General features: G+C 33.5%; 1 protein-coding gene across 1 annotated transcript in view; it reads right to left on the bottom strand.

Annotated features, from left to right (window-relative positions):
* RAD51B (RAD51 paralog B) overlaps positions 1 to 23,789 on the bottom strand; it is an 887,153-nt gene that overhangs the window by 831,325 nt on the left and 32,039 nt on the right. The window contains exons 5-6 of the mRNA XM_051977885.1: positions 12,226 to 12,345; positions 8,994 to 9,181 (exon numbers count right to left, since the gene is read on the bottom strand). Coding sequence (XP_051833845.1) covers positions 8,994 to 9,181; positions 12,226 to 12,345 — 308 coding nt within the window. The remainder of the gene's footprint in view (positions 1 to 8,993; positions 9,182 to 12,225; positions 12,346 to 23,789) is intronic.

Raw genomic sequence — 23,789 nt, 5'->3', positions numbered from 1 at the left:
GGTTACTTTATTCTGTTCATCTCCAAATCTGCCAATGTGAGTGCCATTTGAGAGAAAGAGACTGCAGGATGAGAGGGAGGTCTCACAGTACTCCCTAGGCTATAACTATAGTCTGACCTCTATAAATTCCTCCACGTAGTCCTTTGGAGATTTTCAATAAGCACCAATAAGGTATAATAGTTAATTCTGAAGGTTGATGGAAATCAAAAGAATTTGTTATGAAACATACTGCCCAAACAGAACAAAAATAGGCTTAGACTAATAGAAATTTATTTTTCTTATGCCTTAAGGGAGGAGAACAGTTCAGGCATGCTTCCAAATTGATGGACCATCTCCAAAAAGAAAGAAATTTTAAGTACAAGTTAGTGAAAATTATTGAGAGAACAGACTGTTTAAAGCACTTCAGATTTAAATCAACTCTCTCTATAGCTAAAGCCAAGATGAATTTATTTGTAATATCAACAAGTGAACCATCAACAGGTACAGTGTACAAAGAAAAAGTCAGTTTAAAAAAGTTTTGAGAAAATGAAGTCTTATATTTATATAATCTGCAAAAGTGTTTCTTTTAACTTTTAAAATTAGTGGCATATTATAAATTTAGAACACTAGAGCAATAGGAGCCTTAATCATCAAAAATAAATTATTATTATTATTTTTTTTGCTGAAGCAACTGGGGTTAAGTGACTTGCCCAGGGTCATACAACTAGGAAATGTTTAGTGTCTGAGACCAGATTTGAACTCAGGTCCTCTTAACTTCAGGTTTGGTGCACCATCCACTGTGCCTCCTAGTTGCCCCCCAAAATTATTTTTTTAAAGAAATAGACAAGAGGACTTCCTGCTATGAGGAGTGCTTAAATGGAGGCAGAGAGCCTAGCTTTCATACTATTCCCAGAAACAAACAAAAAGAAAAAGTATAAAAATAGTACCATTCTGAACAATGGTCAATAAACACAATAAAAAAATCACAGGAAGTTTACTTCATCCACTACAGAGCCACAGAAAAAGTCATACAGAATTCACAGTCAAGAGAAAAAATGTCCTACCAGAAAATCTACTACTAGAGTAGGAAAACAACATGGAGGCCTCCCAGAATAACTAAGAAGCAATTTAGACAAAGAGCGGATACTTTGAAGATCTATATCCGAAGAGAAAAAAAAATTAGAGCAAAAGTCTTCTTATGACAAAGTTTCTGAACTGCCAGAATCCTGCAATGAAAAACTTGAAAGAGCCTGGGAACAGCAATGACAAGTTAAGACAAGATTTAGATATGAGATATTCAGGCAAAAGTCTCCAGGGGTAGGAGAATCCATTAAGTATCCCAAAGATACAGTACTCTGACTTCAACAATGATAGGGAAAAGATATGGAGGTAAGGAAAGGAGTCTAAAACCTACATTATTGATATAACATCCTATGAGACTTTATTCATATGAGGAGTCATACTCTTACATGTGAGTGTTCTGTCCAAAGTAATATAAAATTTAATCACTTATAGTTTGGAAGATATGTTGGGATTTGGGGAGTAGATTTTTTTTTGTCTCTATTTATTCTTTTTGTTCCAAATCACTGGAACAATTAACTCATTTGTCTCATGTAATTTTCATTTGTAATTTCTTAGAATCTATATAGCTCTGAAAATCCAGTATTTGATAAAACCCATTGGAATTCAAATGGACTATGCCTTTAAACCCAAACCACTCTGGCTCTCACTGATTGGACAATAATAGGTCCCAGTCCAGACCTCCCTTGATTATTGTTTGGGTTTTGATGGCTCAAAGAGAATGTAAATGCAATTGTTTCTGTTCAGGCCAAAAATATTGACTTATCTAAGTTTAAATAGGCAGTATGTAACAAAGGAAGAATTTCAAAATATAACTTTCTGACTCTAAGGTCAGCTCTCTAACCATTATGCCAAGCTAAATTTTTCTTCAATATGATACAAACACTACTGCATAATCTTGAACTTCTAAATCTTTCACTTCTTTAGCCCTCAACTTACCCTATATATAATAAGGGATTTGTTTAGATGATCAACTATCACGGGGAAATCCCAACAATACAGCCAGTAACAAAATAACTTTGAGGTGAATGGTGAAAATTATCTTTATATTTATTTGGAAAAATAAAATACTACTTTAAAAAATAACAAAAAAGGAATTCTAAGGAAATACAATTATCTTAGTAAATGCATAATTTGATTTTTAAAAATATATTTGAAATAAATTAAAAAACTGAGGTCAATACCTTCATTTAATACTTTTTTTAAGATGGTTTAATATTTTTTAAAGTAGTAAAAGGCAAAGATTAGTCTACATTTTATATAACTCAAAAGCAATATTTTGCTTGTCACAACTCAATTAGTCAAGCTTCCAGATTAATTTTGAGACTATTACAATCTATATGTTAATTAATTTTACATTTAAGTCCTTGATTTACAGCAGCCTCAATCATCTAGATAAACTCCCATGTCATCAGGAAGACAGAATGGAAATGAAGCATCTCAAAACCTAAAGCCAGGGGAGCTCTTTATAAAAGTAAGTTCAATGATTTGAAATCATTCCAGGGGTCCTCAAACTTTTTAAATAGGGGGCCAGCTCACTGTCCCTCAGACTGATGGAGGGCCGGACTATAGTAAAAGCAAAAACTTTGTTTTGTGGGCCTTTAAATAAATAAACTTCATAGCCCTGGGTGAGGGGGATAAACATCCTCAGCTGCCACATCTGGCCCGCGGGCCGTAGTTTGAGGACCCCTGCAATCTGGTTGTCCTTTTCCCCTTGATTTACAACAAATTAAAAACAGAAAAGTAGGGAATATGCAAGAAAAAATTATATTCAAATAAAAATTAAAAAGAAAGAAAGGAGAAGAAAAACTGCAACACTTTAGAACATTTATCATCAAGGTAAGAGACAGTAGAGGCAGCAAAATAATCTCCCATAAAATCCTGGAGACATTTAAGGTTGGACAAGAAAAACAGTCATATATACATCTGATATCTCCTATATTACTCACAGAAGAGAATTATAAGTGATATATATATATATATATATATATATACACACACATATATAATGACATATGTATATACATACATATATGTGTGTATGTATATATGTATGTACATATATATGTATATGTGTATATATGTATGTATATATGTATGCATATATGTATGCATATATGTGTATATATGTATGCATATATATATATATAAAATGACAATGATCCAAGTGAACATGAAACTAAGTAAAGCATATTGTCTTTTAAAAGTTAGGGGCAGGACCAGTTAGATGGAGCACTGGGTCTGAAGCCAGAATGACCCAAGTTCAAATCTGTCTCAGACACATAACACTTTCCAAAGTAATTCCAACAAACTTGGACAGAAAATGCCATTTTGCATCCAGAAAAAGAACTATGGAGATTGAATATAAATCAACACATGCTATGTTCACTTTTTTTTTTTCCTATTTTTTCTTTCTCTCCCATGGTTTTATCCTTTTGCTCTGATTTTTACCTCCCAATATGATTCATAAAGCAATGTGTATTAAAAAATAAATTTTAAAATTTTTTTTAATTTTTAATAGGTAGGGAAAGGGAATACTTTTTAGATAAATTTCCTATAACTTTTTTTGTTTTGGTACTTAAAAACATAAATTTTGATTACCAGAAAAATTCACATATGAAAGCCAGCTCATTTTCTCATAGGTAGACATAGCATATTTTCTTTGATAAGTGAATCTGTACTAAAATAAATTACATAAACTGATGCAAAATAAAATAAAAGGAACCAGAATATTATACACCATTACAGAAATACTATGTAATGAATAGTAAGTAACTTAGCTATTATCAGCAATACAATGATTCAAGAAATTCCAAATTCCAAACCAGAATATTACAATTAATAATGAAAATCCACATCAGAAAAAAAAAAAAAAACAAACCTGATGAAATCTAAATGCAAACTAAAATATTTTTCCACTTTACTTTTTTCTGTTTTTTTTCCTTTTGGTCTGTGTATTTTCATAACATGACTAATATGGAAATAAGTATCACATGATTGCATATGAATAATCTATGTCAAATTGCTCATCATGTCAGGGAGGGGAGAAATAAAGGAAGGAACAATTTGGAACTCAAAATTTTTTCAAAATAAAATGTCCATGTTTGTGGCAGCCCTTTCTATAGTGGCAAGAAGCTGGAAATTGAATAGATACCCATCAGTTGGAGAATGGCTGAAGAAATTATGGTCTATGACCACTACATACCTCTAAGAGTGGCTATGACAGGAAAAGGTAATAATGAATGTTGGAGAAGATGTGGGAAAACTAGAAAACTGATACATTGTTGGTGGAATTGTGAACAAATTCAACCATTCTGGAGAGCAATTTGGAACTATGGTCAAAAAATTGTCAAACCGTGCATATCCCTTGATCCCGCAGTGCTATTGCTGAGCTTATATTCCAAAGAAAACTTAAACAAGGGAAAGGGACCCGTATGTGCAAAAATATTTGTGGCAGCCCTTTTTGTAGTGGCTAGAAATTGGAAAATGAATGTATTCCCATCAATTGGAGAATGGTTGAATAAATTGTATTATATGAATGTTATGGAATATTATTGTTCCCTAAGAAATGACCAGCAATATGATTTCAGCCTGAAGAGACTTAACATGAACTGATGCTAAGTGAAATGAGCGGAACTAGGAGATCATTATACACGGCAACAATAATACTATATGATTATCAATTCTGATGGACATGGCTCTCTTCAACAATGAGATGAACCAAATCAGTTTCAATTATTCAGTAATGAAAAGAGCCAGTTACATCCAGCAAAAGAACTGTGGGAAATGAGTGTGGACCACAACATAGCATTTCTACTCCTTCTGTTATTATCTGCTTTCATTTTTATTTTCCTTCTCAGGCTATTTTTACTTTCTTTCTAAATCCATTTTTTCTTGTGCAGCAAGATAACTGTATAAATGTGTGTGTGTGTGTGTGTGTGTGTGTGTGTGTGGTTTTTAACATATACTTTAACATATTTAACATGTATTGGACTACCTGCCATCTAGGGGAAGGGGTGGAGGAAGGAGGGGAAAAGTTGGAACAGAAAGTTTTGCAAGGGTCAGTGTTGAAAAATTATCCATGCATATGTTTTGTAAATAAAAAGCTATAATAAAAAAAATACAAAAAAAGATACAGTAACAAAATTAAAAATTAAAATAATTTTTAAAACAAAAAAAATTACGGCATATGAATGATATGGAAATTATTGTTCGCTAAGAAACAACCACCAGGATGATTTCAAAGAAGCCTGGAGAGACTTATAGGAGCTGATGCTATGTGAAATGAGCAGAACCAAGAGATCACTGGCAAAAACAAGACATTATGATGATCAGTTCTGATGGACGTGGCTCTCTTCAACAATGAGATGATTCAAACCAGTTCCAATTGTTCAGGGATGAAGATCGGGCCATCTACACACTCAGTTTTGTTTTCTTCTTGATCTGATTTTTCTTATGCAGCAAGATAACTGTATAACTATGTATTCACATATTGGATTTAGCATATATTTTAACATATTTAACATGTATTGGACTAGGGAGTGGGGGGGGGGAAGAGGAGAAATTTTGGAACAGAAGGTTTTGCAAGGGTCAATGCTGAAAAATTACCCATGCATAGTGTAAATAGACTTTAATAAGAAATTTTTTTTAAATAAAAAATAACATGTCACAAATTATCTTTGCACATAATTAGAGATGAGGAGAGGAGATAAAATATTACTTGAAGCTTAAGAAGAAAAAAAATGGGTCTATGAGTTGCCTAGAGCAGATTGTCAAATTGAGCTAATAAACAGTGTGATAGAAAAGATAATATACTTAAAATAGAAAGACCTAAATTCAAGTCCTACATTCATCACTTTCTAGCTGTGATTTAGATCTAGTTCCTTAACTCTTCTGAATCTTTATCTCTCCTCTGCAAATGGAGATAATCAATATTCCTCTTGTGGACATATAAGGGTTCTTATGAGAAACTATAAAGAATTACATAAATATGGGTCGATATTATTCTTGAACTAACATAAACCAATTAGTTTCATGATAAAAAAAGGCATAAATCTTGTTTTTAATCTTTATACTTCAGAAAGTAAGTAGAAGGGAGAGCAGGAAGGGAACAAGATGGCACAGTGGACAAAGCAGTAGTCCTGATGGTCAGGAGGACCTGAGTGTAAATCTGACCTCAGACACTTAACACTTGATAGCTATGTGACCTTGGGCAAGTCACTTAACCCCACTTGCCTCACACACACACACACAAAACAAATTTCTTAAGTAAGTCAAACTATAAATATCATTACCACAGGTATGACACAAATAGTACAAACAGTCCCTACTACTTACTTATACAGCTCACTAAATCACTCATAGAGCATTATAATTTCTTCTCCTATGTCAAATTCTGGTGATGTCACTTTGAACTAAGTATGAGTAAAAGATAAAAGGCAAAAATCAATACAAAATGGGAACCAAAGTGAATCAACTGATAGCGCAAGGTAGGGAAGCACAATATTTCTATTAGTAAAACAATATCAACATATCAACAGAAACAATACTTTTTTGACTTCGATTCAGGGAGCAACAAGCCTGACCTGACATGGAGAATTTAATTTTTTTTTCCAATTCAGAAAGCTAACAACAGCCCAGTAGTACCTTCCCATTTCTCTCCAATCAAACTTTATCATGTTGTATAACAGGGAAGACAGAAAAAAAGAGTAGCTACTTCCAAACATTCAAGTATGAGACAGCTAGGTGGTGCAGTGGATAGAGCAACATCTTTGAAGTCAAGAGGATCTGAGTTCAAATCTGGTCAAAGACAATTAACATTTCCTAGCTGTGTAACCCTGGGCAAGTCACCTAACTCCAATTGCCTCAGGGAAAAGAAAAAGTATAAATAGTATTTGAAATGTATCTTCTTGTTTCAGGAAGTGGGATGTAACTTCTTGAAAGTTCTTAGGAAAGTAAGAAATGTTTAAGATAACAATCCCATTAAAAAGGAACCACAACTATAGAATCTTTTTCAAAGTCATATAATTGTATTTAAGTCAAAAATTTGCAACTGCAAACCCACTGTTTACTTAACTATTCTGTTAAGTAGAAAGGAAAATTTTATTTAAAAAAAAAAAAGACAATCTGTTGTTCACAAAGAGTTTGAAGAAACAAAAATTATGAGAATCACAGAATGCAAACAAAATATTTTCTCAATTAAATTAAAATGGTTATTTAAAAAAATTCTTCCAGCTCCTCTTCAAGCAGAAGGTGGTGACTGACAGGCAAGGGTATCAGAAGCCACTGTATCTCAGCTTCAGACTTCAAAGGAGTCTTCCCTACCTCCACTTTCCCCACTATTGTTGTGGGGTAGTCCTGACTGTTATAACTTTGAGGGAAAAAACGTTAAATGAAAACTAATATAATACTTATCATTAAGGTCTTCCATGGTCCCATGGTTGTTCCTCCTAGTTAGTCTTACTACTTCACATTTGATGAACTGCTAACAGAACAATTTTCCCAAAATACAAATTTAACCACTGTGATTTCCCTATTCAACCAACTTTTGTGAGTCCCTATTGCCGCTAGGATAAAACATAACATTCCTCTTTTTAATTTTTAAAGTTTTTTTGCAAGCTGGCTTCAACCTATCTTTCCAGCCTCAAATGACATTATTGTCCTTTCCATATGCTACTATCTAGACAAACCTGTCTTCTCTGTTTTTCTCAAAGTTTCCACGTCTTCATATTGGCTATTCCCCATACCTAGAATATACTCTGTCCTTAATTCCACCACATAAAATTCCTCTCTTTAATTATGAAGCTTAAGCAACTATCTTCTCCAAGAAAGTTTTCTGATTTCCCCTTCCTCAACTATGTAGTATCTGACCTCCCAAATTAATTTGTAATCAACTACTTTGTATATATTTGTAATAATTCACCTTATACTTTTGCTTTAAATATCTTCATATTTGTGCTGCAATTATTTCTAAATGCATTTACTATCTCCCCCATTAACATGTAAGCTCATTGCAAACAGAATTTTTTTTCATTATTTGCATAGTAGTTCCAGATAAATGTATATGACACATAGGTGCTTAAAAAATATTTGTTAATTGATTGTTCCACATCAGCAATTATATGGGATTATGCTTCTTCCTTATAAAGTACTTAAGATAAATTTTCTTCCTGTTAGCAATCATTCCTAGACCAAGATTTAAGTCAATATGTGATTAAAATGTATCTCCTTTAACTTAATACTTTTGATAAGACCCTTCTAAAAATGGAAAACTCCTACTATTAATGGAAAAAAATCCCTTCTAAATTCAAGTACCAAGAAATTTGAAGGCAGCCAGAATTGTGTGTTCAGAGCTCAAACGGGTCTAACCAAATGTAAGATGATACCATCGAGCCTCCACACTCACAAATACTTTATCTTTCATACTTGCAAACCAAAATACTCGGCTATCAACACAATTTCATCAAATGATATATATACGAACATCAAGTCCTTAAGGATCTCTTTACAAATGATTTTAGTATAAGAATCTGAAGGCCAAATTCTATTAAATATAGAGTATAGGTAATAATTTGAAAATGCTACCACAAAGGAACAGTGACTGGTAATAAAGGTTAGGCCTCTGCCTGGGCCATTTCATTCAGATTAATTACACAAATGTGACAAAAAGAGGGAAAGAAATATGAAATGCACCCACAGAATGAACAGGAAGAATGACTGGAGCAATTATTTTAAAACAACTCTGAAGTAAGCCCTTTGCTAAATCTGAAAACAGAAATTGAAACAAAATAAGTAGCATGATGATGCTATTTGCTAATAGCAACTAGACTGCACAGTGTGTTTAAAAATAAAACAACCATCTGTTTTTCATTTTCGTCCTTCTATGATTTTATGACGATACTAGATGTCAGAGTTTAAAGAAAAAAGAAAAAAACTTACGATTAATGAAAATTCCTCAGCCAAATACTTCAATAATGATGCTTCTCTTGCCAAAAAATTACTTCTCTCTCTCATATTCCCTTGAAGTTGTGTATCAAACTCCTTTCTGACCACAGAAGCAACAGAATCAATAATCAAAAGCTTAACTCCCTTGGAGATAATTTCTTCCTCCAAAGATTCAATCCTTTAAAAGAATAAATATTTTAAAATATTAACTATATGAAAGAAATGTCAGATGATTAAAAATGTTAAAAACTGAATTTAAAAAAAAAAAAACTTGTTTTGTCCTTTCCCATATTGCAGGTACTCAAAATAAACATTTTCCCCCAAAATCTCAGCAATTTATTTATTTTATGTTCCACAATGAACCAAACTACTCAGGTTTCCAGGTAGTTTCATTCTTTGGCTTTCTATACCCAAAGCAGCAAAATTGCTAACACTATAGTGTTACTTAAATCAAAGAGATTTCATTCACTTAAATTTTTGTTCTATTTTCACATAAATACTTTCATCACCATTAGAAAGAAATTAGAATGCAACAGGTAAAAATAAGAGCAATGACAAAACAAGGATCCTGTTATATTTACAAGACTCAAACCCATCCATCATTTATTCAATAAATAGTACTGAGTGAATACTGATAAATGCAAGGTAGTCAGGGACAAGTCCTCTCATCTGTAAATAGTTTAAAGAACTTATCTGAGAAAATCTGGTTGTTGTTAAAGGAAAGGGTTTTGAGATCCTTAAGTAATCATAAACAATCATTTAATAAATGATTCCTATATGTCAGCAGTGGTTTGTACAGCTTCTAGTTAGTATAGTATTTGTAAAAGTCTACAAATATTAACAATTTAAAAGAATTAAGATTGAGAATTACCTAAAACAGTAATCAAAAGAACTTGATGGACAAGGATAAACAAATTGCCAACAAAAATACCACATGAATAAGTGGCAAAAATTATATCATCACAGAGACAGATAACCGAAAGAATAGGCTAGTCATAAAGAGATCAAAACAATAATGGAAACAAAATGAATAGGGACTAGAAAACAACTGAAAATTATTATTGACTAATTACAAAGAAAAACTTTTGGTCCAAAAGAAGAAGTGTGAGCACTTCTGCAAAAGTGGAAGGTCTACAGGAATGGAAAAGTACATGTAAGACATTACACAAGAAGTTCATTGAAAAAAAGAATGGCTCTATATACACAAAGATATTTAGAATAGCACCTTTTATGGTAATGGTGCTAAGGAATAGGAAACAATAGATTCTCCATTTTCTAAGAAAGGACTAAACACATTGCAATATATAAATGTAATAGAGCATTACTGTGCTATAAGAAATAAACATCATGAATATAGAGAAAATGGAAAAAACATAAATTGATGAAGAAAGAAAAAAAAATCTGAAAAACAATATATATAATTGATAAGGTCTAGATTTAGGGAACCAAAATGAGATTAAGATTTCTGGTGGTCAGGGAGTTATATGATAAGATCTAATGGTAGGTTTGCGGGGTTCAGGGAACCAAAGGGAGAGGTTTGGCTCCCCTGCACCCTCTTGGGATTTGGCACAAGGGTAGGGAGTTTGGGGGACTCCCTTCTGGCAGCACAGAGGTTCTCTGTAAAAGAATTTACAGACCCAAAAACCTAGATTGATAAAAGAGGTTTATTATGGGGTTTGGGAAGTTAGGTTAGAAATCCTGATAGAGAGGCATAAAGTCTAGTTAGGGAAATAGGTGAGGCTAAAGAGAGGATAAGAATATTATTCCAGCAGGCAAATCTATGGAAAATGGAGTTTTGCACTGAGAATGCAGTTCTCAGTGGACAGAAGTTCCTGGCAGCAAAGGGAGCTGCCAAGGTCCATCTGCAAAAGACCTCTGTAGATGGAAGCTATTATATTGGGTCTTAGTGGGAGTTGGGACAGCCAGAGAAGAGCAGACCCAGGGGGGACTAGGACATACCCAGATCTCATATTGGAATTCAAAGGGATGCGTTTTGACCAGGATTGAATCAAAGGCTCTGGCATCCAGGCAACACAACTTGTCTGGGGAGGATATGCCTAAGCCAGGAGGGACTGAGAATCTGAAAGGAATCATAGATCAATAGGAAATACAGTTTCTTAAAGGGACCACAACCCGCTTCACAATTACAAAAATTAAAAATGGAAAAAAACAAAAAATATACAATTGAAAATCAATACTGCATAAGTATTAGAAACTTGAAGAAACAACTGCCGCAAGTCCTTGAGGTGGATAAAGCGTCTGCAGGTGTAGAATATTGCCAGATTTTTTTTTGTTTTCTGAAAGATTTTACTGGGTTTTTTTTTTTTCCTTTACTTCTTATTTTTCTTTGTTTTCCTTTAAATTCTATATTAAAAGGAAAAGAAATAGAGTAAAAGGAGAGAATCTAGGCAGTGTAAAAACAAAAAATATCCATAAAAATCTGTTTTAAAAAAGAGATAAATCAATGGATAACCACTGTAAAGAGATCAAGAGAAGACTCCAATAATACTAAATAGATCTCAAAGACTCATGAAGATCATGAGCAATAGGATGAATTTATGAAGATCATGAGATCGAACAAGCCCAACACTAAGGTCAACAAAGTGAGAAGTGTCAAAGGTGATTCCAGACTTTTAAACTTGAGTAGCTGAAGAATAGAGGTGCCATAATAAAAGCTGGAAAGATGGGAAAACTCAGAGCATAAGTAAAGAAAGATTTCTTCTTGTAGAAGGTGAAACTTTGGCTGGAACTTGAGATGCCAAGGACAAGAGGAAGCTAAGATGAGAAGGGACAGCTAATGAAAATGCCTGGAGACAAAAATTATAGTATCTTATGTAAAAGAACAGCAAAAAGGCTGGTGTCATTGGATCTTAGAATATGTGGTAAAGGGAGAAGATGGAAACATGGGGGGCAAGAACTGATTTTAAAGGCCTTTAGAAGCCAAACATAGGATTTTCTAGTTGATCCTAGAGATGACACAGAATAAATTAAGTTTACTGACTGATAAAGGAAATAGGATGGGGAATGGGACAGAGTAAGATCAGGACTGTAGGAAGATTACTCTGGCAGTCATGCAACCTGAGGGGAGAGGATTGGGTCAGGGACACTAAGCAGGAGATGTTCCTAGAGTGATGAAGACCTGCACCAAGAGAGTAGAAATGTCAGAAAAGAGAAGAGAGAGGTTATGTGATAGATGGAATTTGTCTATACTTGAGTGCTTACCTTTTTAGTACATCGTTGCAAGTAAGTTCCTGATACAAATGAATCTTACTGCTCATTGAAAGTAATTTTTCACCAGTGTTGAAAAAGCTGGAGAAACGGAATTCTGCTATCCTGATTAATCTGTGGAAATAAAAATGAAACAAAAATTCAGTAATAGCTAAAGCTAAGTGGCTAAAGTTCTTGTACATCCCAAGTTAGCTAATTCAAAGGATAAAACTACAACAAAGGCTTTAGAGATAAATATGCACATCGATAATAGATTCAATGCTGAAAATTACCTTAAAAGTCATATAGTGTAACACTGTACCACACACATATTTTAAGAGGAAGGAATTAAAAATGCAATAGGTGAAATAATTTGCCCAAAGTGATGCTCATAGGGGCAAAGTCAGCACCTGAATCCCAAGTTTTCTGGATTCAAATCCAGTATTCTTTCTACAAATGAATACCAATTAATAATGATGGATTCTTTTCATCAATAAACAAAGACCAGTTAGAGCCATAGTAAGAATAATAATTTTTATGTGTAATTAATCATTTTATTCATAATGCTAGCATTTTAATAAAAGGTCAGTAGTACTCTTGAATGTCAAAGACCTGAAATATAAATTCTTAAAGGTCTTCATGTTCTAATCTCAACTTATTTATTCTTGGACAAGTTGCATTCTTCTCTCTTATTCATCTGTCTTTCTGCAGATAATAAATATATTGCTATAATATTTTGGCTGTTACAAGACATGTTAACAAGAGAATGAATACACTAAAAATATCTTCATTTTCTTTGCTGAAAATTTTTTCATAAATATGGCTTATATAAATCTTTAAAGTTTCAAAGTATTCATAAAGCCTTTTAAGGTTTACAAAAGCACTTTATGTATTATAATTTCATTGATGATAATAAAATTATATAAGTGAATTGTTCATAGGGGCAGATGTTGGCCTCACACACAACATAGACATATATTCAAAAAACAAAAACCAAGCATTTTGGAAATGGAATATTAATTTTGTTATAGGATTAGGTAATTGCAGGATCAGGCTTTGAAAGTCAACAAGTTGAATCAGACAAAAATACATTCAATCAAAATACAAAACCCAGAAAAAAATTACAAGCAAATGTAATTTCTGTTTGTTAATATATCCTTTTAAATAAATATATGTAAAGAGAATGAGTAAGAGAAAAATAGATAATAAAATTATAATACTAAAGTACTTCAATGTACTCTTTTAAAAGTTAGACAACTCCAATCAAACATAAAACAAAAAAAAAGCCATCACCTCAATTTTATAAAAAGTAGACATGTCTTCATTAATTAATAAATTAGAATCAAAAGGGGTATATGTGTTTCTTAGCTATGCAAGACACACTTGTTGGAATCCTTACAAAGTGTTAACTCATTAGAGTTGATAGAGACAATAATTATCTAATTTAGCATGGTTCAGTATGATTGATCTGATCTTACAAGGAGATATTATGGGCCAGAACTTGAAACAAGGTACTAATTGGAACTGATAGAAACAATGCTTGTGTTCATACCATTAGAGAGCTCATATAAGGAAGAAGCTCTTAGGGCCAGAGAGCACTCTGGGATAGACATGGAGCACTCTGGGAGACTGAGAGCCAGAAGCCCTCTCTCGGAGGCAAGACAGATTCATTCCAACTTTCACCTTGGTGCTGGCTGGAAATATTTGGAAGAAGAGAAGCCGAAGCTGACAGAGGCAAAGGACAACTGCAAGAGCTCTTGGAACCAGGCAGAAAGATAGGCCTCTAGGAAAAACTAACCAGGGTATTTTAGAAGGAGAAAATAAACGTTTGGATTTTAATCCTTGGCTGCATTTTGGAGTGATTATTATTCTGAACTGAAACAAAGGCTGCCTCCAGAAAACCTCCCCAAGAAACCTGATCAGAGAGAACCATTATATTTTAAAGAAGAGAACACCACACATACTTATAAAATTGACCTGGCATTGTGTTATGGGACAGAACTCTGAAACAAATTTTCTTACAAGATGTTAAATCAGTGAAATTGATGATACAATGGTTATCTAGTTTATCATGGTGCTTAATAGTTCTCTAAGTTCAATATGATTGAATTAATCTTATAACAAATAATGGTTTCCTAGTGATATAATTATTGATTTATACTCAGTGTACAGCATATAAGCTGGGAGCCTCAGCCAGATTCAGGGAGGCAAAGAAGACAGAGGACTAGAGCCAAGGAGAGAGAGATTCATTTCTATCTTCATCAGCCTAGTGGTGGCTGATCTGGCCTCCTATACTTCTCCACTGAAACCAAGATTCCAGAAAACCTCTAAGAAAGTTAGTTGAAGCCCCAGGCAAGGAGACAAGACTTTGAAGGAGACAATAAAAGATTTGGACTTTAACATCTGGCTATTCTTGTGGTGATTACTGAACTGAAAAGAAGGCTGCCCCAAAGAGCTCCAGAAAACCAAATAAAAACATTACATTATTGGGTTATTAAAAACCTCACAAATAAATGCCCCAAAGGATGTATTAAAAATATTCTTTACTGACTTTAATGTAACAAATTATTTCAATAAATGACTTGAAGAAATGATTAAAAATTAAACAGATTTCTAAATCACCTGACCACAGTGGAAGCCTAGATATTTTTCCAATCTTCAAATCTCTCACATTTCTCCAAAATAGGAATTAAATGCAAGAAAAAGCAAATTTGCTGTCTCACCAGTTTGACACTAAACACACTAACAAAATAGCAATCAATGAACTACCAGCAAAGAAGGCTAACCCATACCATACTCATTCAGCATCTACTAACTGAACATGTAGGGAAGGCTGCAAAAGCCTCACATACTTAAAACGACAATTGACTCTCTCCTTCTACTGCTAGGGAAAACTAAAAGGCAGAAGATTGCTTTGGAAAAGGCAGCTGTGTAGCAATAATGCTGTCACAAAGCTCAGTAAGAAACTTGAAGAGGGAGAGCTAAATGATGCAGTGGATAGAGCACCAGCCCCAAAATCAGGAGGATCCAAGTTCAAATACAGCCTCAGACACCTAACACTTACTAATTGTGTGACCCTGGGCAAGCCACTTAATCCCAACTGGTTCATAAAAGCAAAGAGAACTAGGAATCAGAAGGTCCTAAAGTTGAGTAGCACAATACCAAGTCACATGACCAGTCACATGCAGATGGCAAAATATAATTTTTACAATACTTAAGAAGTTTTGAGATTCCAAACAAAAAAGGGAAGGAGTTAGAATATGAAAAATAAAGGATTCAATAAAGATAAAGGACTGAAATTCCCAAAGAGATCAAGAGAAGAAAAACACAGTAAAAATTTTGAGCATGCACAAATAAATCAACAAGGAAGATATATTCATTAAAGCTGAAGGCAACATGGGCTTTCAAATCAATTCAAAGAGACATGCACCTAAGAACAAACATTGCAAGACAAAGGAAAATTAATCAAAAAATAACTAAAAATAATAATGCAAGAAATAATACAAGGAAAGTATTCAAAACTCAATCCAGAAAACAAAGTATTAAGGAAAACAATCTACAGACTGCCTCAGGAGGGGGGAAGAAGGAGGGTGACTTACAATACAAACTCCAAGACACAGTGGTTTAATTTAACAATTCCATTGCCAAAAAACAAATTTTATAAGCAATCAAGTGAAATCTGAAGAACCCAGAATCTTCTTTTCCTACTATAAATGACAGAAAGGAATGAAATAATGGGCTTCATAGAGCAAAGGAATTTAAAACACAACCCACTAGGGTGAAAAAGCTAGTTAACCTGCACCTAATCATTAACAGCAATAAAAAAAGAGGCTTTCTTTTTTTTCTTTGAGGGAGGAGGGGAGGCAATGACTTGCCCAGGATCACATACATAATAAGTGTCTGAAGCTGAATGGAAACTCAGGTTGTTATGATTCCAAAGTTAATGCTCTAACCATTGTGCAACCTAAGTACCCCCAAAGTAAAATACTTTCAATAAAAAAAAATTGTATGAAGTATTTATAAAATGAAGTATCACTAGATCCAGACAAGTGACTTGCTTCTCAAATATCCCAAATAACATACAAAACAGGTCAACAAATATAACAACAACAAAACAATAGTGAGATCATTAAAAAATTTCTTTGTAAAAGAAAAGATGGAGAAAAAAGTGAAAACAGGAGTGAAAGAAAATTGATTGTGGATAAGTAAGCCTGGGATATCATGGAACAAATCTCACAACACTGCACCTACAAGTTAACCAATGTTTTTATGAGACTACACTACAAAATAAAAGAGGAGAAGGGAAGAAAACAGAGAGGCATATTTGATGTTCCCTAATCAAGGTAATAAGATTTAGATTTATGAAACCAAAATGAGATTAAGGTTTCTGGTGGTCAGGGAGTTAAATAAGGTTTAGTGGCAGGTTCGGGATTCAGAGAACCAAATGGAGAGGTTTGGCTCCCCTGTACCCCCTTGGGATTCGACACAAGGGTAGGGAGTTTTGGGGACTCTCTTCTGGTGGCACAGAGGTTCTCTGTAAAGGAATTTTAACCTAAACTGATAAAACAGTTTATTATGGGGATTGGAAGTAAGGTTAGAAATCCTGACAGAGAGGCATAAAGTCTCGTTAGAAAAATAGGTGAAGGTAAAGAGAGAGTGACACTGGAAAAGAATATTCCAGTGGACAGAGGCTCCTTGGCTTTCCAACCATGACATAGCTGGCATGTTTGGAACCTCTGCAAAGAGAGGATTTAAGATTGGCTCTTTTATAATGTGAGCTTTGGCTACAAGCTGAAGAGGGCTCATGGATGGGGTCCCAAGTTGGCTCATCACTGGGTTTCAGCTTGAGCTGGAATTTGAATTGAATTCAATGAGTTTCAGGACTGAGCCGACCCCACCTAGATAACAATGAGGGATCCCTCACAGAAGCAGAGTTAAAGGAGATTTTCTCCTTTAAGGATTTTCAGAGTTTCGGGATCCCCTCTTCATTCCCCCCTTAAGCAGTCATCTCCAAATGCATTTGGGATAAAGGGGCGAAGATCTCTTCTTCACTTAACTGCTTTGAGTTGGCAAGGGTTGTAGAGATTTCCAGGGTTCATACCAGGAAATGAGACATGAGGTGTGGGGTCTGAAAACAGCAGCAGGGCATCTAAGGGGTGTTTGTCCCAGTCAGTTATCCCATGTTTTCCTGGCTGAAGGGCAGTTGAGAATCCAAAGTTTGAAACCTAGAAAAAATAGATCTCAGGAGCAGATTAAAACTGGGGTGTCATCCAAGGTTGAGATGGTAACATTCGGGAATGGTGCCTTTAGCAAGAAATGCATCAGGTCCCTTCTGTGGGCTGCTTTTAAGAATGTTAACAGCCCATTTAACAATATTGAATGCCAAAGAAAAGTAGGAGAAAATGCTAGGAGCAGAGTTTAGCTCTTTCACTCCAATTTCCAGGAAAGCTAATTTCTCCTGGGGTTGGGTCAGGGTGGCAGGGAGTAAGGGTGTGGACTCAGAGACTCAGGCTATGCAGGAGGCCTTGTGTAAAGTCCGGGCTAGCTCCCTGGAGGCCTCGAAATCAGCCAGAGTCAGGATAAGCAAAAGTCCTTGGTCTTAAGGGGAGAAGTAAAGGAGATGGACAAAACTGCCAGGAGTTTTGCCAAGGATCCTTCCTTGATTCTAGAGTCCAGAATCTCCACAAATCTCCACACTTTTCTCCTCTTCGTAGTCCTGAGGCCAAGTGAAGTTCTCTTGCTTCTCTCACTCCACCCCCTAATCCTTACCTACAATTTCTTAACCCCAAGCATTGAGCCAGCATTAACTGAGAGAAGAGAAATTCCAAACATAGGTTAATAGTTATTGTCCAATCAGTAATTAGCCTTAAGTACTCGGCTGCCTGGTTCAACCACACCTTTTAAGAGTTAGTCCTTTACCACCTTGATACCTATTAAGTTTAATAAGCCACTGATGTCCATAGGCTTTTTTTTTTTTTAAATGCTCTGAATCTCTAGGGTTAATGGCTAACCCAGGGTTAATATCTACATCCTTGAATGACTATGAATTAGATGAATATAAAAATCTATAGTTGCAATCTTGCTATCAAAGAATACCAAAACAAAATTCACAACATAAAGAGATTTTTTAAAACTGCATTATGCTGAAAGGAAGCATAGAAAACAAACCAGCATCATTATTAAATGTATATGCTCCAAATGTCTAAACATCTAAATTCATAAAAGAAAATTAACTGAATTACAAAAAGACAGATACAAATGCAATATTCTAAAAGAAAGATACCCAAAGAAGGGAAAAGAAATAAACTGCTAGCAAAACTATAACTAAAACGATTAATGGAGTCTTCTAAATTGAAGAACTAAAAATATGTATATTTCTCAACACTATATAGAACTTTTATAAAAACTAATCATGTATTAGGACATAATGATATTGCACATAAATGTAAAAGAAAAGACAGAGATATTAAATACATTCTTTGTAGACTATAACATGATAAAAAGAGTATCAGTTCAGGAATGAAAAACAAAAGTCACAGACCTAAATGAAGATTTAATGAAATTCTAACTACTGAGTAGGTCAAAGAACACATTTTGTAAACAATAATTATGTAACAGAAAATGATGATGACAAAAACAACATGCTAAGATTTCTGGAATATAGCTAAAACAGCAGTTCTCAGAGGGAAAATCAAATTCCTATATAGTAATAGAAAAAAAGGAAGATTAAGAATTTGAATATGTGTTGAAAAATTACAAAGCCAACAATTAAGCAAAGCTAAAATAATCACAAAAGATGAAATTTTTTTAAACTAGATCAAGTGGAAACTTTTTTTTTTAATCACAGAAATGATAAAACTAAAAGCTTAAGGAAAATAGGAAAAGCCAGCAGGCAAAACGTGAGGAAGAAGATTATTCAAAGTCAGTCAGACATAAGAGTTTGGAGAAGTGTTACTGTATTAGAAAGTTAAGTTGTAAAAGATAGAAAAGGGATGTATTGTAAAGGATTTCAAAAACTAGAGGCTTTTTATACTCAGTCCTGGAAATGATAAAAAGTTATTGGAATCATCTGAGGGGGGTGGGTAGTAGGTGTTTAACATGATCATACCTGTACTTTAGGAAGATCTAATAAGGTAGATAAGTGAACAATTACCTAAAGTGGGGAGAGACTTGAGAAAGAAAAGCAATCAAAAAGTTATTCCAATAGTCCAAGCATGAGATGACAGAGCTTATAGCACGTCAGTAACAGTATAAGAGAAAAGATATTTTAGAGATGTTGTATAGGCAGAAAGAAAAAGACTTGGTATAACACTACATATGGGAGCTAAGTGAGAAGAGGATGACATTGAGGCTGCACAAGATGACTAAGAGGATATTGCTATATTTAACAATAATATGGAAGAGTGGAAGAAAAAAAGGTGGGGGAGAAAAGATAATTAATTGTAATTTGGACTTGTTCAGTCTGAAATAACTATGGGACACCCAGTTGGAAATTACCAATTTGGGGATATAAGATTGGCCATCAGGAGAAGCTAAGAATGGATAAACAGATTTGAGAACTGGAAGTAGAGGGAAAGACTTCTTTCCAGCCAGACAATGACCTCCAAAACGTGCGATGCTTTACTTTACATTTTGGTAGACAACAGTTATTAAAAACTTGATACTGGTGATAAATTTGGATCGAGTGAAATGATCCCAGAAGGTGAAGTTACTGAGTTAGCAGTATGGGTATTCAGAAGGGTCAAAGGGGAGCAAGAAAGCTATCCTACCTCCTTCAATGAGAGGTCTGGTGAGGAAGAATGGGCACCCAGAACAGAAGTTACTCAAAGAGGTAAAAAAAAAAAAAAAAAAGTCACAACTGAGTTGGGCTAGAAGTAAAGTGAAGACAAGCAGAGTTCCTTCTAAAATGTTGGTCCAGCAGAAGAAAGCCACATCTATTTCATACTATATAGCTAAGTAAACTTTGTTTTCCTAAATGCTGAAGGAGCAACAAAGGTCAATCAGACCTAAACTAGCAGGAGACCTATCTGTGACAAGCATAACTCACAAGTATTCAGGAGGAGATTCAAGAGAAGTGCTTAGGAGAGGCAAAGAAAATGAAATGCAAGACAGAAATGAGGTAAGTGATGAAAGAAAAGGATAGCATTGGGAAAAACTTCAGTGGAAAAATTCTGCAGCATATGAAAAAAAAGCATGAATGTGCTCTAATAAAGTTAAGGTGGGCTTTGGTGATAGATAAAAAAAGACAGATCAATTACTCTGATATTTAAATCAACTGATTTGGAAGGAATTATTGTGAGGGATAGTTAGGGCAAAAGACTATAAGCAAGATTGTTTTTGCAGACTAGATGCCAAGTCAATAGGAACAGCAATAAAACTTCCCAACTCTTTGGCAATGGCTATGGAATAGTTGATGGGCAATAATAACTCTCAGCTTTGGGCTGGATTTTACCCAATTGTCTGAATAATGAAAAAATCTTATAACTGGTTTTGATTTTTGTTTTCCCATTAAACTCTTGTATAAGGAATAGTAGTCAATATAAAGACATCAAGTCACTGTTCACAGCTACAAAGGGCTAAAATGCTATATCCAATGAGTTATTCAGTTATAAATATGCCTTCTCCCAATTTTCCATTTATTTTCCTCAATTGTTTTTTTTTTATTTTAGGAGGAAAAAAACCCACACATTTCAAATAAATAAAAATGCAAATGTCTATAGGCCTCATGTTGATCATGGTTATGTATTTATGACAATTTTCATCACAGAATTCTTATTTTGATTAGGAGAATTAATCAAAATGCAAACCTGTAGAAGCAAATATAACATGAAGACAGTGACATCTACTGGATGATTTTCTTAAAGATTATTTCAAAAGAGCAATACACAAAATTTAATTCATAATATTAGTCTTTTTCTTTTAATTGGATAGAGATGTCACTGGTGAGGAAATTTGGACTCATCCCTTTGTCACTCCCATTTCCCTCAAAACAAATGGACATGTGTGCTTCAATTTCCTATCTTAAAGAAATTTCCCTGGGGTACAAGGGATCAGAATAACTTGCCAGGTTACACAATTAATATGTGTTATATGCAAGACTTAAATCCAAACTCTCACAACTCTAAGGGTAGCAGTTAGTTATAGTTACTTTTTTTTAAAAAGTCATCAACCCTTTAAATAATAAAAAATAAAATAAAAATTTAAAGGTTATCCAATAGAGCATGATACTTTCCTTTTCAACTATTTAAAGACTTCCACTTCAAATAAGAAATCAATCTTACTGATCTTCTGAAGATTAAGCCAATAACAAGTCAGTTAAAATATGTCTTGAAGTGTTGTTTGAGTCTCATTGCTCTCTATCTCTTCCCAAGATAATTTAAATAAGCATTAGACAAAAAAAGGGTGGCAATAAATCCTATTCCATAGTAGTGGTACGTCTCCCTTCATTTTTAAAGGAGTCAGCTTTTAACAACTGCCCTTTCCTCTCCCAAACCTATTCATATTGAACCATGACTATTATCCAATTTCTGGATAGAAGGAAGGGAAAAAGTCACAATGAATAAATTTTAGAGAGATCAGTTATTTAACAGAGTCATAATGGGTATTTCTTTTCTAACATCACAAAATTAAAATTTTATGTCAATCCTTCAATGTGGTTTAGTGAAAAACCAGAGCATTTTAAATAAGGAGAACTATGTTCAAATACCAAGCCTATAACTGACTACTTTATACTTTTGGGTGAGTTATTTAAGCACTCAAGGTTTTAGTTTTCGCATCTGTAAATACGAGGGCTAGATTCCTCTACCAGTGCTTCCAATTTTAATTAAATCATTCTAATTCAGTAGATATCTAATTTTATACATATAAGAACTCCTTCCAATAAGAATAGCAATTTATATCAAATCTTCTCAGCCCATGAAACTTTTGTTCCGCCCAATGACAGAGGTCTTCCTCTAGATCTTTTACAGTGTAGTATCCACTGTCATACACCACTCACAATCATACAACCATTAGAATAATATATTTTATTTTTTATATATTCTTTTTCATTTTGAATTAAATTATAAGCAATATTCACCAACATCAAGACAAAAATAACAGAAAAAATGTAAAAAATAACAACATATGTTATATTTATATGTGTTTACATACATAAATGGATATGTATGGACATTATATGGATATGTATGGACATATAATGGACATTAAATCTATGAAAGGGAAAGAATAAGGACTAAATAAAGAAGTATTAAAAACTATGAATCAATTAATTAAAAGCAAGATTAGACAGAGAAGAGAACAAAATAAAGAAATGCTTTTTAAATAAAAATAAAATTTTAAATGCAAACAAAAGACTTTGGGGAAGAAGAAAAAGAAAAAGGGAAAGGTGTAAAAGAACTAACAAATAACCAATAAAAAGGAATCAAGAATTACAAAACTTAAAAAAAAAAAAAAGGAATAATATATACAAGACAAGTTAAGGAAAAGGGGAAGAAAGCCTACAAAAATAGAGTGGCCTTAAGAAAGAGTAAGCAAAAATAATTAGAAAGTCTTGTTTTAAAGATAAAGGAAACAAACAAAAAAATCCTAATTCAGAAAAGAAAAGCAATAAAATAATAATTAAAAAAAAGAAAAACACAACCAAATTCTCATCCTTTAAATGTGAGTAGATTACACAAACAAAATAAGAGTAAAAGATTGGATAATTAAGCAAAGCCATAACCTCTTGCTCATAAGAAACAAATTTAAAAAGTAAAGACACACTGTGATAAGTGACAAACAAAAATTACTAAGTATCAAATGAATTTAAAAAGGAGTTGCGATTATGCCAGTCCACAAAATAAAGACAAAAATTCGCAATTTAGACATTAAACAAAGAAATTATGTTATATTAAGAGGAAACACAGAAAATTAATATATTAGCATTAAACTTATATATGCCAAGTACACTACAAAGGAAAAATTAACCGAATTAACAAGAAGACACAGATAAACACTATAATAGTAAGAGACTTTAAAATCTTCTTCTCAGATTTGAGTAAAACTAAAAGATAAAAGGAAAATATGGAATTGAACAAATTCTTGAAAAAAAAAAAAGAACAAAGTTAAAAAAAAACTTATGAAATCTAAATGAAACTCTTAAAAGAGCACTGTATTTCTCAGTAGTACATGGCATTCTTAGAAAACTAACAGGGTAGAAAGATATTAGAAAATAAAAGGATGGCAGAAAACTTTTAAGAAAGACATTCTTTATAGATTATATATAACACAATAAAAGTAGGAATCAGTTCAGAGAACACAAAGAACACAGATCCAAATGTAGAAATAATAATGAAATATTAACTACTAGTCAAATAATAAACTATGGTAAAAAAAATTATGTGAAAGAAAATGATAATGATAATATTTCTGGGATGCAGCTAAAGCAGTGCTCATGGGAAATATATTCCCTGAAAACATGTATTAATAAACTAGGAATAGAGAATGTACAAAATAGACATTTTTATGTGTAAGAAACACAAGAAGTATAAATGAACTCAAAATAAGATATTCAAATCCAAAGAAAAATGAACTGGAAT

The sequence above is a fragment of the Antechinus flavipes genome, chromosome 2 (genome assembly GCF_016432865.1).
Source record: "Antechinus flavipes isolate AdamAnt ecotype Samford, QLD, Australia chromosome 2, AdamAnt_v2, whole genome shotgun sequence".
Taxonomy (NCBI): Eukaryota; Metazoa; Chordata; class Mammalia; order Dasyuromorphia; family Dasyuridae; genus Antechinus; species Antechinus flavipes.
The sequence above is the reverse complement of the archived record's forward strand: the minus strand, read 5'-3'. Positions and strand labels throughout refer to the sequence as shown.